The following is a 12,581-nucleotide window of genomic DNA, read 5'->3' on the forward strand; positions in this document are numbered from 1 at the left end:
TCAAAATATTCATATATTTATAGGAGGAAGAACAACTTCCACAGCTGCAAATGATAGGAGTACATAGCTTGCTGAATAACCATCCACTAAATCCCATATAAATCTTGGAGACCATGCAGAAAGAACAGTCTGTTAGTCTTGCTACAGCTGCAACGAAGAAGGATAAAATCTGAAATACACATCAACTGCAGTTCACTCACTCAAGCGCTTGCCTGAAAATAGTTCACACTCATAATAAGCATTATAATTCAAGCTTGTACTGGGGAAAACAAAACGTCTGGATAAAAATTTGTATTCTGCTCTGTATAGCTGTGTCATCCTCAATACAATATTTTTAATTTGAGGTTCATTATTCACAAAGTTTTGCTGTAGCGTAAATGGTATTACTGCAATCGGTTTTAGTGACTTCTGACCAACTATACATAGTCCTCTGGTAAGAAACAGGCCCTGATTTTGGTGAAATATTGTACGTGCCCACTGCATTGAAAAACAAAGAATGTTAGGTATTGCCGCAAGGAAAATTTAACATGCAATTCTGTGGTCTTTGCTTAACTTAAAATATGTTAATCTTCAATCCAATATTTACAGTTACTTCTGTCTAACTTCAACAAGTTCATTTTATTTTTGCTGAATTGATTGTTACTGCAAAGAGGAAAAGTCCACTTGTAGTTTGAAAAGTTCTTTTTGTTTTTTCTCCCTCATGCACACTTTTCCAGTTGACGAGTACTTTTATATTAAAACGAGCCTTCGGGACAGGAAATGTAGAGTATGTGGAAATGTCTCATTGTGCTCAACTGCAAAGTAGTCATTGCAGAACTTTAGCAAGCTTAATGATACCTCCTTTTGCTCATCTCACTGTCAATGTTACATAACTTTGATGTCATGCTCCACTGATAAATATCTTCAGTGCGATGATCACTGTTGCCATGGACTTCACAATGCAAAACTATTAGAGAAAACACTGATGTTCTCCTCTTGCTCTCTTGTCTGTGATGTTCTTTTCTATTTCTTCAATAGCAGGAACATAACACAGGTGGTCAGATGACTTTCCAGCCTCACATTTAACTTAGTAAGATTTTTACAGAGCTGACACTTTTACAATGTTGCTTTCTGCTTGGTCTGGAGAGTCAGGCCTGTCGTCTCCTTCGGGTGTCGTGACAGGTGGGCTGGGCATGCTGATTACCGCTGTTGTTACATAAGATTGTTCACAATTTAGTTTGACACTTTCCTCTATGTTTGCATTCAAACTGGATCGGCTGGAAGAATAAACACAAATCGTTATAGCCTGTAAGGTACTAACAAAGCAGGGACCACCATAAGATGAGCTATTTAAATGATGTGTCACAAAAAACTGAAAACAAATTGGGCTGAATTTTATTCTGGCGAAGGGGGACCTGGTGGTGGGCCAGAAGGCAGAGGAAGACCCTGCCTCGGCCCTCCGTCAGACTCCCGAAGCCATTTAATGGTGGACAGGCAATTAACTGCCCGCTATCAGGGACACTGTTCCTTTAAGGGACGAGCTCCTGCTTCCAGAGCTGCTGGCCAATTGGCAGGGCCATTGCAGAGCAGTGGTTGACTGCTGGTACTGCAGGAGGCCCTGCACTACAAAGATGTCTGGAGACCCTGGGGAAGATAAATGAGCTCAGGGTTGCCTGGGCCATTCAGACAGGCCCTGGCGATGGGATTGGCGCAGGGTGAGGATGGGAGGGTGACTGCCCGGGGTGTGGCGATTGCCACCGGGGGGTGCCTCCGGGGGTCCTGGATTGCCCCCAAAGGAGGCGTGTCTTCATGCAGCGACAGGTCCCTTTGCCTTCCACAAAATTGAGGTGGAAGCGGGAAGAGGCTCTTAAGTGGCTTCAATTGGCCTAGGGCAGGAAGACCGTCCTTGGTCTTCCCCACCCCGGACAAAATAGCAGGGGGTCTGGGCAATGTCGGGAACAGCGCCATCTGCCACTTTGTTTGCCTCCCCCCCCCCCACCGTCTCCAAGGGCAGAACAAAGTCAACTTTTTGCATCAAAGCGGTTATTAAAATAATATATTGGTTCAATAAATCCTTCCATTTTTGTTTTGTTGAAATGATCAGCGAAAGATAGTTAAATTGATTCACATAGTTTATTTTAAAAGGCCTCACCATTAAGGATACTGCACTTAATCAGTAAAAATCAAAACGCACTCCCCAGTTTTCATAATTATAATATTTTCTTGACTTTAAATGACCCTTCAAGCTTGAAATGAGTCAAATGAATTGAAAGAAAAGATGAAAAGAAACTTAGGAATAGTTCAACAAAAGAAATGATGGGGTAGATTTTGGTCTGGGTCCGTTCCTGAAGACTGCACATGCCTAAACCAAGCGGTCCCAGGATTGCCAAGAATTGGCATTTACATAGTTAGGGTGAGCCGCTGATGTCTGTCTCCCCTCCACAGCCAGTCTGTCAGATGAAAAAAAAAATTAGTCACACCTGCCTCCCCAGCAGTGATCTTCAGGTAAATTCTAGGGTGTAGGGGGTGCTGTGGAGAGAGCAAATGGATGAGGGGGGACGAAGGCTGCCAGGACTGTGGTGCCAGGGAGAGCAGTCTTGCTCCTCCTGGATTCACAGAAAGGTTTATTTTTAAAAGAATCAAAAGTTCCTTTAGTTGGTGGTCGCAGAGGTTGCTGAAAAATTCTGAGCGGGAAGACAGTGAAGCCTGCCCTGCTCATTGGGAACAAATTTTACGTAGAGGTCCTACAACATTAAAGCCTTTCAGTACGAAACCTATTCTAGGAAACTGCCACGGGTTTGAACTTGTACCAAGAACAAATTAACTCTCAGGATCTTACATTCCTCTTTCTATCACCTTGGAAATGCCTGGAAAGTACCAGGGCTGCCCCGAAGAGGTGGGCTTGGGCCTGCGTCTATAATAGGCGCATTTTTAAGGGAAAACATTGTAATAAGGTCGAGAAAGATGTTGTCCCTCTTGCCACAGTTTAATCAAATAGCAAAAGAACAATGCCCACTTTGAGAAACACCTGAAAGAGCTAGCTTTAGGCCTTGGGCATGGGACCCGCTCAGGTTTGAGGGTCTATAGGACCCCAGCAAGAAGGCTGAGGAGGGCTTCTTTTGCAGCCTCACCACAGATGTTCAGGCAGCAGCCACAAGGCCCAGTGACGATGGCTAGTTCTGCTCCTGCAGGCATCTTAGGCTTGCAGCTGCATCTGTGCAGGGTAAGGCCAGAGGTGGGCATGCACCAAGGGTGTGACTGAGTCATGCAAATGACTGGGTCTAGTAAGTTTCTTAACTCTCTCTCTCAGCACAATTTATTTCAAATACACTACCAGGGCCGAGAGTCACAAGATTGACATTGAAACTATTTTAACTTGGAAATTTTACTAAATTATTGCCATTCACTGGTCACAGCAGTTTAAATCCTACTACTTTTTTTTACAGTGATTCCTGACAACGCAGAGCATGCACAGACTGATCACGGACATCATCAGTGCATGCGAACGTTTGACAGCTTGCCAGTATAAATGCACGCATGTGCGCACTGATGTCACCATGCAATGACATCCTCACCCCTCAATAGACGTGATCACTGGCTTCATTCCCCCTGTTAGTACCCCACTCCCACTTGCCATCCCCACTTCAATTGCAGCTTTCAATTTCCCGCTCGATCCCGCCTCACTGCTGCCTTCCCTCAGCCACTCCCTCCCGCCCTCCCTCAGCCACTCCCTCCCGCCCTCACCGATTTCCCCCTCGGCCGATCGCTCCCCGCTTCTTCGCAGATTTCTAAATATCAATGACATAAAGGGATATGGGGAAAGTGTGGGAAAAAAGCATTGAAGTGGATGATCATCCATGATTGTATTGAATGGCAGAGCAGGTTCGATGGGCTGAATGGCCTACTCCTGTTACTATGTTCGCCGCTTGCCCCCTCGGCCAATTTCTCCCAACCTTGCTGCTTCCCCCCTCGGCCGATTGCTCCCCACTGCGCTGCCCGAAGAAGTGGCAGGGGGCAGGGAATGAGCCGCTGAAGCAGCAAGGCAGAGAGTGAGCGGCTGAGAGGTGACGTGGGAGCGAGTGGCCAAGAGGCAGGAGGCGACGAGGCCTGGAGCGAGCGGCCGGGGGTGTGGGGAAGTGGGAAGCGAGCGGCCGAAGCAGAAAGGTGGGGAGTGAGCGGCCAGGGTGGGGGAAGTGGTGAGGGCGGGAGGGAGCGGTGAAGAGAAGTACAATGGCAGGAGGGCGCAGGTACTGTTGGGGGTGAGATGGAGGTGGCGATCACAGCCATTGAGAGGATTTGGGTTTAATTTGCTTTTTGTGACAAATTGAGCAGCACCATGTTTATTATCGGCAGCTGCCTGAGACGTCGCAGACAGTGACATTTCAGCAGATGTGGCTGCATTTGCACATGTGCCAGTACTGCGCCACCTTGTGGTTGTGTTGTCAGGAAATGCAGCCTTTTTTTTTACAAGATGGGTTGATCATCCATGTATTACCCAATAGTTGACAGTGACCTTTTCATTTAATTGATGTAGTCTTGGTTTCTATAATTTATGAAGAAGATTTTTTTACCTTTACTTATTAAGTTATAAATACCGTGGCTACAAGAGCAGGTCAGAGGCTAGGAATCCTGCAGCAAGTAACTCACCTCCTGACTCCCCAAAGACTGTCCACCATCTACAAGGCACAAGTCAGGAGTGTGATGGAATACTCTCCACTTGCCTGGATGGGTGCAGCCCCAACAACACTCAAGAAGCTCGACATCATCCAGGACAAAGCAGCCCGCTTGATTGGAACCCTATCTACAAATATTCACTCCCTCCACCACCGACGCACAGTGGCAGCAGTGTGTATCATCTACAAAATGCACTGCAGCAACGCACCAAGGCTCCTTAGACAGCACATTCCAAAACCGCGACCTCTACCAACTAAAAGGACAAGGGCAGCAAATGCATGGGAACACCACCAGCTGCAAGTTCCCCTCCAAGTCACACACCATCCTGACTTGGAACTATATCGCCGTTCCTTCACTATCATTGGGTCAAAATCCTGGAACTCCCTTCCTAACAGCATGGTGGGTGTACCTACCCTACATGGACTGCAGTGGTTCAAGAAGGCAGCTCATCACCACCTTCTCAAGGGCAATTAGGGATGGGCAATAAATGCTGGCCTAGCCAGCGACGCCCACATCCCATGAATGAATAAAAGAAGTTTAAAGTCTGGGTTATTAAGCAGTGATTTAAAAAAAAGACACTTAGAAGTAGTTACCTATTGGAGAGCGCACTCTGCTGCACACATCGAATCTGAATAGTACTGAGCTCCTGTACACTTCCAGGGTGACTGCAAGAAATATTGGAATTTGGGAGCCGGAAAGGCTTTTTGCTGCGTCTTGAGCAACACGTCCCTGTTAAACCATGTTGAGAGGAGAGAGAAGGGCTGTGCGAATTTGATCGATTTCTTGTAGATCCTTCTAGACAATTCTCTTCATATGTTTGTTCATCCACAAAGTCATGATTCTAATTGAAAAAGGGGCAGAAAATGAAAAGTAATTTGTATCATAGTTTTAAGAAAGTTTTGGCGCTTCACCTCTTTTTAGAAGAATATGTCAACAGGAAGAATCAGGGTCTGACAGACTAGACTCACAGCAAGTTCACGAATATCGATTAAAACTGCGGGCACAATGGCTGGCACTTGCTGTTGAATTCCAATCTTGTGTTTGGCTGTAGAGCTCAGCTAGTGGCAGAAGCTGCAAAGAGCTAACCAGGTCTTTCCAGAACCTGCTTATCTGTGTTTAATATTCTCACTCTGGTTTTACTTTTCCTACTTTTTGGCTGACATGATAAAGATTTGGATTAAGGTTTTCGTAACTATGCCAAGTAGCACTTAGTATCCTGTTAGCACCACAAGTTGCTGAATGAGTTTATCATGTGGCAAGTCAGATGGTGGAGCAGACCAATTTCACAGGAGAGTTCTACAACAAGCATAGGATTACAAAATTTGAACACCTAACATGGAACTTCATACACCAGCAGTACACATTGGGAGTGTGGGCAGAGGTCAGTAGGCGCCACAGAAAAGTTCAGATGTAAAATCCTGTCAGGTGTACTGACCATTGCACCCAATTCCCAATATGTTCTCCAGGGGGATGACGATTTACACTGTGAGCAAGAATTTGTAAAATCTACTCTGTAGCATTCTAATGGTGATATGTGGAAAATGATAACACACAAGAAAGCACAGAAGAGATGGTTGGGTGAAATCAGGTGGTGCGATATTTGCATGAAATTTCACTTTGCAATTTTAATGAAGGCTTTACCTTATTCAAAATAACTGGGTTAGCATTAATTTTTAAAATAGCTGACAAAGATATTTCATATCAGTATGCTTGTACGTTAATAGTGCACTACACAATTTCATATCAATGAAATCAAATTGCTTTGTTTCAGTGAAGCAGTACCACATTCTTCTGGTAGAAACACAACATTCTCTACCAAAGTCCACTAATACATCTGGGCAATCATGATCAGAAAAGTCAATAAACTTTCTTCAACTGTCAGGAAGATAGATACAGCAGAAAATACCAATGATTTGAACTCCATGTCCAAATATAAAATAGTAAATAATAATAAAAATATTCTGCACTGGACACACACAGTTATGTGGCTCCAAAAACAACCTTATTTTTGGCTGATGGAGTCATTGCAAACTTGGAATTTTAAAAGGCATTATTATATTTTCTGCACTTAGTCATCGATAAGAAACGTGAGTTCCTCATGAAATTTTCTTGTAATAGGCTTCATCATATTTTATAAAGTCCAACAGATCAAAGGCATAATGCATCTATTGTTTACTGTGCACCAAACCCTTAGACAGGCTGCAACTCAAGAATTTCAGATTTCAGGTCAAGCATCATGATGCTGAAGTTAGTCCTAGTATTACAGCAGTTAAGTTATTCGAAAGTCAGGAGTAGCTTCATGATGATAGTTTAACCTACTGCAAGTAATTAAACACTTAAAACAATAAATACATGTTGCCAGTCCAATCTTCCTTTTTAAAAATCTCATTTTAACTTTACTTGATTACAAATTAATATATCCTATCCTAACTTTTCTATTACTGTTTTTATGATTTTTAAATGTTTGAGCATCTCTGCTTTATCTATTTCCTCTATCTCTGAGATCCATTTTGGAGATGGGATATAGATATAGAAGTTTTAACTACACAGCGTGTTTTTTCCAGGTTTCCCTCCTGAAAACCGGCTTGGCTGGCTGTCTGTCAGGTGAAGAAGGCTCTGGAAAAAGCCGCAGATGAGGAGCAGTTAGGTTTAGTGGTGGTGGTCGTGGGGTTGGGTAGATTGCGTTGTGGAGCGGTCAGGGGTGACCGTGGGAGGGTTGAAAGTAATTGTGAGGCGGTAGGGGGTGATTACAGGGCTGAGGTCAGGGATGCTGACAGATCATTGGGGATTTACAGTGTTAGCTTGTTGGGCCTGGAGGAATTACTCCTGCTCCTCCAGGCCAGAAAGCAGTGCTATAAAGGAACTTATCTTATGGATCCAGCCCTTCTCACCTCCTTTTACCTACTGGGTTTCATGAGGCCCAAGAAACCCGAACAACAGCAGTAAAAAATGCAAACCTTGTTAAAATGGAGGCACGCACTCTCCTTAAAAGGTTTCAAAGACTAACCCACTTCCTAGAGCAGATTGGTCGCCTGCCCCTCATCCATCTCCCTCAAAATCAGAAGTGGATGGATTTGAGGTGGCTTGGGTTCTTGTTTGAAATTGTTACTTCCCACCTAATCCAAAACCACCTGTTAAAATTATCCCCTAGTGGTCAGTTTATCAGCCAGTCAAGACTGAGGAGTGTAAAAATTGGCAGGGTCACATTGCAAATACGTGAGTCCTGATAATTTTATGCAAGTTATTTAGACCCTGCAACCACGGTATAAGTTAAATAAACTGGCCATGAAAACAATATTTATGACAATCATGACCGTGATAACCAGGAACCAGAAAACTAAATAAACGGGAAAATAATTAATTGATATCCTTATGGTTATTCAAATACAGCATATGAAAATTAGACAAGCTGGTTTTGTATTAGAAAAAATACTTTGCATGTTATTTTCATGACAAAATCAATCATGGCTACATTGTCCACTGAATTCAGATAAAATGCTGAGAAGCATGGAAACAATTAGATGCTCATAAAAAACACTGGTTCCAAAAATCCTTAAAGTAAGATCCCAGTGCTTATCCTGGGATTGCACCAGCCTGTGCCCTCGGTAGGGACCACAGCAGAAATTTGCAGGACTAGTGGGACTGCATGGGCCAGGGAGGTGCAATCACCACTCGAGATGGATCTCTGGCACCCATCTGCCCCATGCAGCCATAAAATTTAGTGTCTCCCCATTATGGAAGTTGGGGGAGGTGGGTGGGACGGTGGGATGCCGATACTCATCTTCCAGATTCTCCTGCTAGAGTTATGGTAGAAGACTAGCAGAACCCCCAGGGATTTTTGGGACCATTAAATTTGCCAAACGATTTCATGATTAAATTAAAATTTATATATGATGTCAATGAATGCGAATGGTATATTGAAAAGACATTAGAATTTTTCTTGGATTTGGCCTAAGGCTATCCAGAAACTACTGTCCACACATTTATGAAACTACTGTCCACACGTTTATGTTGATATACAGTTATTTTCCCTCATTACTTTTGAATGTATTGTCATCAACTTTAAACTTACACTGTCCAAAGTTTAAAGTTAAGAATCATTTGCACTCACCTGTCACCATCCATCCACTAGAAATGGATCATTGCATTTTTATAACATTCAGAGTGAAACAATATCTAAAACTCTATATCATAAAATCCATGGATGTACTAAATGTATGTTGCACAATATTACCTACCAGCTTGCCTTTGTCATTTTTATTGCCTTATACATTTATTAAGTGCTGGGCACTTAATGCTAAGCTGATCAATATTTTCTAGAAAGAATGACACATAAATGTGGAGAACACTGAACCCATTAAAACAGCGAAACAAGTAACCAGCAGAAAAGCTTTTGCACAATCACAGAATACTAGCATGCAGCACAAACATCTTATGACTGTTAAAGCATCAACGGCTGCAGCACAAATACCATAAAATGCAGCGTTACAGACACTTAAATTCAGATAGTTCTGACACGAACAATCAAACTGGTACCTTAATGGACGCTGAAGACCGAATTGATAAGAGGGGATCATCCACAAGATAGGACAATCCCTATATGGTAACATGCCAACAAAAAAGAAACAATGACTAATGCATCTTAACAGTTTAAAATGAGTATATTCAAATATCTGAACAAAACACCAGAATCTCTTCTGACACCTTCATAAACTGGGAGTATTGCACAGTTAATCACTATATAACATCTACATTTATTTGTTAGAAAATTTCAAGTATATTTAATAACAAATCATAGCCAGAAGGATTGAAATGACTTTTTTTTACAAAATATACTTTGGGCAAATAAAATGTAAAAATAAATAGGCTGTTAAAAAGACAATAATTATCTTTAAAGAGCAAATTTAAGTATATGTTAGATATGGTTTATAAGTCTCCTCTTTCATTAATGTACTGGGAGATAATTGCACTATGTCTACTCTTTCGCAAGTAATATTTTTAGAGCTAGCTACTGAGTTTTCTTACAGCTTTAAAGACAGTGAAAAAGATTTCAACAGTTTCCATACTGAATGCGAAGCTTGTAACTTACCTTTTTGGCATTTAGCTGACAAAGAGATTTTGAAAAATAATCAAACGGCACTGAAAAACAGTGTCCTGATCAAAAAGGGCTATGTTAAATTTCAATAGTTTTGCTGTGACAGTCCCCTGATGTGGGGGGAAAAAATAGCCTAATCTGTTGAAGACTGTCATGAATATCACACAAAGCTGTCTTTAGATTTCCCTACATGACAGTTTCTTCAAACATTCATCAAGAAAGGTGGGCCAAGTAAATTTATTTCTATTTTGTGTGGAGTATTTAACTTACATAAGGAATGCTTTATATGATATAGTTTGTGGGTTTGAAAGCATGTCTGTATAGGTGATTGAATGGCATAGTGGGCTATAAGTAACCTTTCAGCTCTAGATCAGACTGCAATAACCCACTTGGAAAATGAGCCAGGGCACTGTTAATCCAGTTCCTAGTAGGTGTGCATTGAGCACGAAAAATTTACGCTAAATTAGCAATTCCACTCAGAGAGGTCATAAAGATTACTCAGGTGGAAAATAAAAAGTCACCAAGGTGCAGTAGAGAGTTCTTCTGAAGTTATCAGTTAAGGCTCATTGCTGAAGCAGAGTAGAGCGTGTGTCTAATCTGTTCTCATATCTGACCTGGAACTGATTGATGCTGAAATTAGCTGCCCAAAATGGCAAATTTTATCCATTATATCTATTTCCCAGCACTAACGCCTGTTATCTTAATGGGTGCATACAGATAAATAAATAAAAAATCAGAGTTAGAGAGAAATAATGCAGACAACAAAGACTGCAGACATAGTACTACAAATAATAACAAGATTCCTTACAGATTTCATCAAATATCATTCCAAGTCATGCAAATCTTTCTTGCAACTTCAGACACCGGTTAGCACACGCTTTCCCACAGATGCAAACATAGAGGATTAATAAAACTGATGGTTTATGAAAAATATAAATGACAGTGATTCTGGCTGCATTCCTCATGAAGGGGTTGAAATTCCTGTGTGCTGTTTTTAAACACTAGTTGATGTGTTTGCATGAATTTCCTGAATGTACTATTTTAACAAAGTCCTTCATCCATAGTTTATTTTTTATTAAATGTTTATTTCCCATTGCTTATTCTATTTGCATGGTACTGTACTTTGAAAAGTGTTTTCTTTTAGTCAATTGCCAGAATGAAGTGAAACCACTGTCTGAAGTATTGCAAGGTGACTGTGATAGTATAACACAAAGAACTCATTGTTCCAGCAGTTGATGCATTAGTTGCAAATTACTGCTGGAATACCATCCCTCACATGCGTTTTTTCTTTCAGAATTCAGTTACACAAAGCTATGAATTGGAAAACTGAATGAGGTGAATCTCCATTTTTAATTACACCACAGATGCTTGTGCACAATACAAAATATTTGCATTTTCACTTAAGGTAAATCATCCCAATTACAAACAACTAACTAAAATCATGGACTAAAACTCATTTATCTCACCAGTGATGCCATGACCAAAAGCTCTGATGATGCAATGCCTCAAGAAGGGATGATTTCTGTTGCTTTGGGATATGCAAAACATGATACCACCATGTATTTATTCTATGGGGATGATTGCGAGTTTTACTGCCCCCATAATTGATCTTTTAAAAATGGTATTACACTGGGTGTGAAGTTATATTTTCAATTTTTGACAGGAATGAAGGTGTAATTAAGCTTCTACGAGGAGCCATGCTCCTGATAATAAACAGATCATTCTGGAGAGGCCCTGAAATTGATTCATACAAGCAAAATATGGGATAAAAACAGGAAATGCTGGAAATACTCAGCAGGTCTGGCAGCATCTGTGGAGAGAGAAGCAGAGTTAACATTTCAGGTCAGTGACCTTTCATCAGAACTGGCAAAGGTTAGTAATATAATAGGTTTTAAGCAAATAAAGTGGGGGTGAGGCAAGAGATAACAAAAGGGAAGGTGCTGATAGGACAGGGTCACAGAGAATAAATGACAAGAAGGTCATGCAGCAAACGGTATGTTAATGGTGTGCTGAAAGACAAGGTGTTAGTGCAGAGAGAGTGTTAATTGACAGAGAAATGAACAGCCCTGGCTCAAAGCACAAACATGAAAAAAAGTGGGCAGGCACATGGTTAAAAAAAAATGATGAAACAAACTGAAATAAAATAAAAAGAAAAAAGAAAAAGAACTACAAATAAAAAGGGGGACCCGTCATGCTCTGAAATTATTGAACTCAATGTTCAGTCCGGCAGGCTGTAACATGCCTAATCAAAGAACAAAGAACAGTACAGCACAGGAACAGGCCATTCGGCCCTCCAAGCCTGCGCCGATCTTGCTGCCTGCCTAAACTAAAACCTTCTGCACTTCCGGGGACCGTATCCCTCTATTCCCATCCTATTCATGTATTTGTCAAGATGCCTCTTAAATGTCGCTATTGTACCTTCTTCCACCACCTCCCCCGGCAGCAAGTTCCAGGCACTTACCACCCTCTGTGTAAAGAACTTCCCTCGCATATCCCCTCTAAACTTTGCACCTCTCACCTTAAACCTGTGTCCCCTAGTAACTGACTCTTCCACCCTGGGAAAAAGCTTCTGACTATCCACTCTGTCCATGCCGCTCATAACTTTGTAAACCTCTATCATGTCGCCCCTCCACCTCCGTCGTTCCAGTGAAAACAATCCGAGTTTATCCAACCTCTCCTCATAGCTAATACCCTCCAGACCAGGCAACATCCTGGTAAACCTCTTCTGTACCCTCTCCAAAGCCCCACATCCTTCTGGTAGTGTGGAGACCAGAATTGCACGCAATATTCTAAGTGTGGCCTAACTAAAGTTCTGTACAGCTGCAGCATGACT

General features: G+C 41.8%; 1 protein-coding gene across 2 annotated transcripts in view; it reads right to left on the reverse strand.

The window, feature by feature from the left end:
* Nucleotides 1-826: 826 nt before the first annotated feature.
* The window catches only part of kcnd2 (potassium voltage-gated channel, Shal-related subfamily, member 2), a 513,722-nt gene continuing 501,967 nt past the window's right edge, over nucleotides 827-12,581 (reverse strand). The window contains exons 5-7 of one of the 2 annotated variants that reach the window (XM_068051227.1): nucleotides 9,190-9,249; nucleotides 5,247-5,494; nucleotides 827-1,256 (exon numbers count right to left, since the gene is read on the reverse strand). In XM_068051227.1, coding sequence (XP_067907328.1) covers nucleotides 1,079-1,256; nucleotides 5,247-5,494; nucleotides 9,190-9,249 — 486 coding nt within the window. In that variant the 3' untranslated portion in view covers nucleotides 827-1,078. The remainder of the gene's footprint in view (nucleotides 1,257-5,246; nucleotides 5,495-9,189; nucleotides 9,250-12,581) is intronic. The other variant, XM_068051228.1, reaches the window with a different exon arrangement.

Source organism: Heterodontus francisci, chromosome 18 (assembly GCF_036365525.1).
Source record: "Heterodontus francisci isolate sHetFra1 chromosome 18, sHetFra1.hap1, whole genome shotgun sequence".
NCBI lineage: Eukaryota > Metazoa > Chordata > Chondrichthyes > Heterodontiformes > Heterodontidae > Heterodontus > Heterodontus francisci.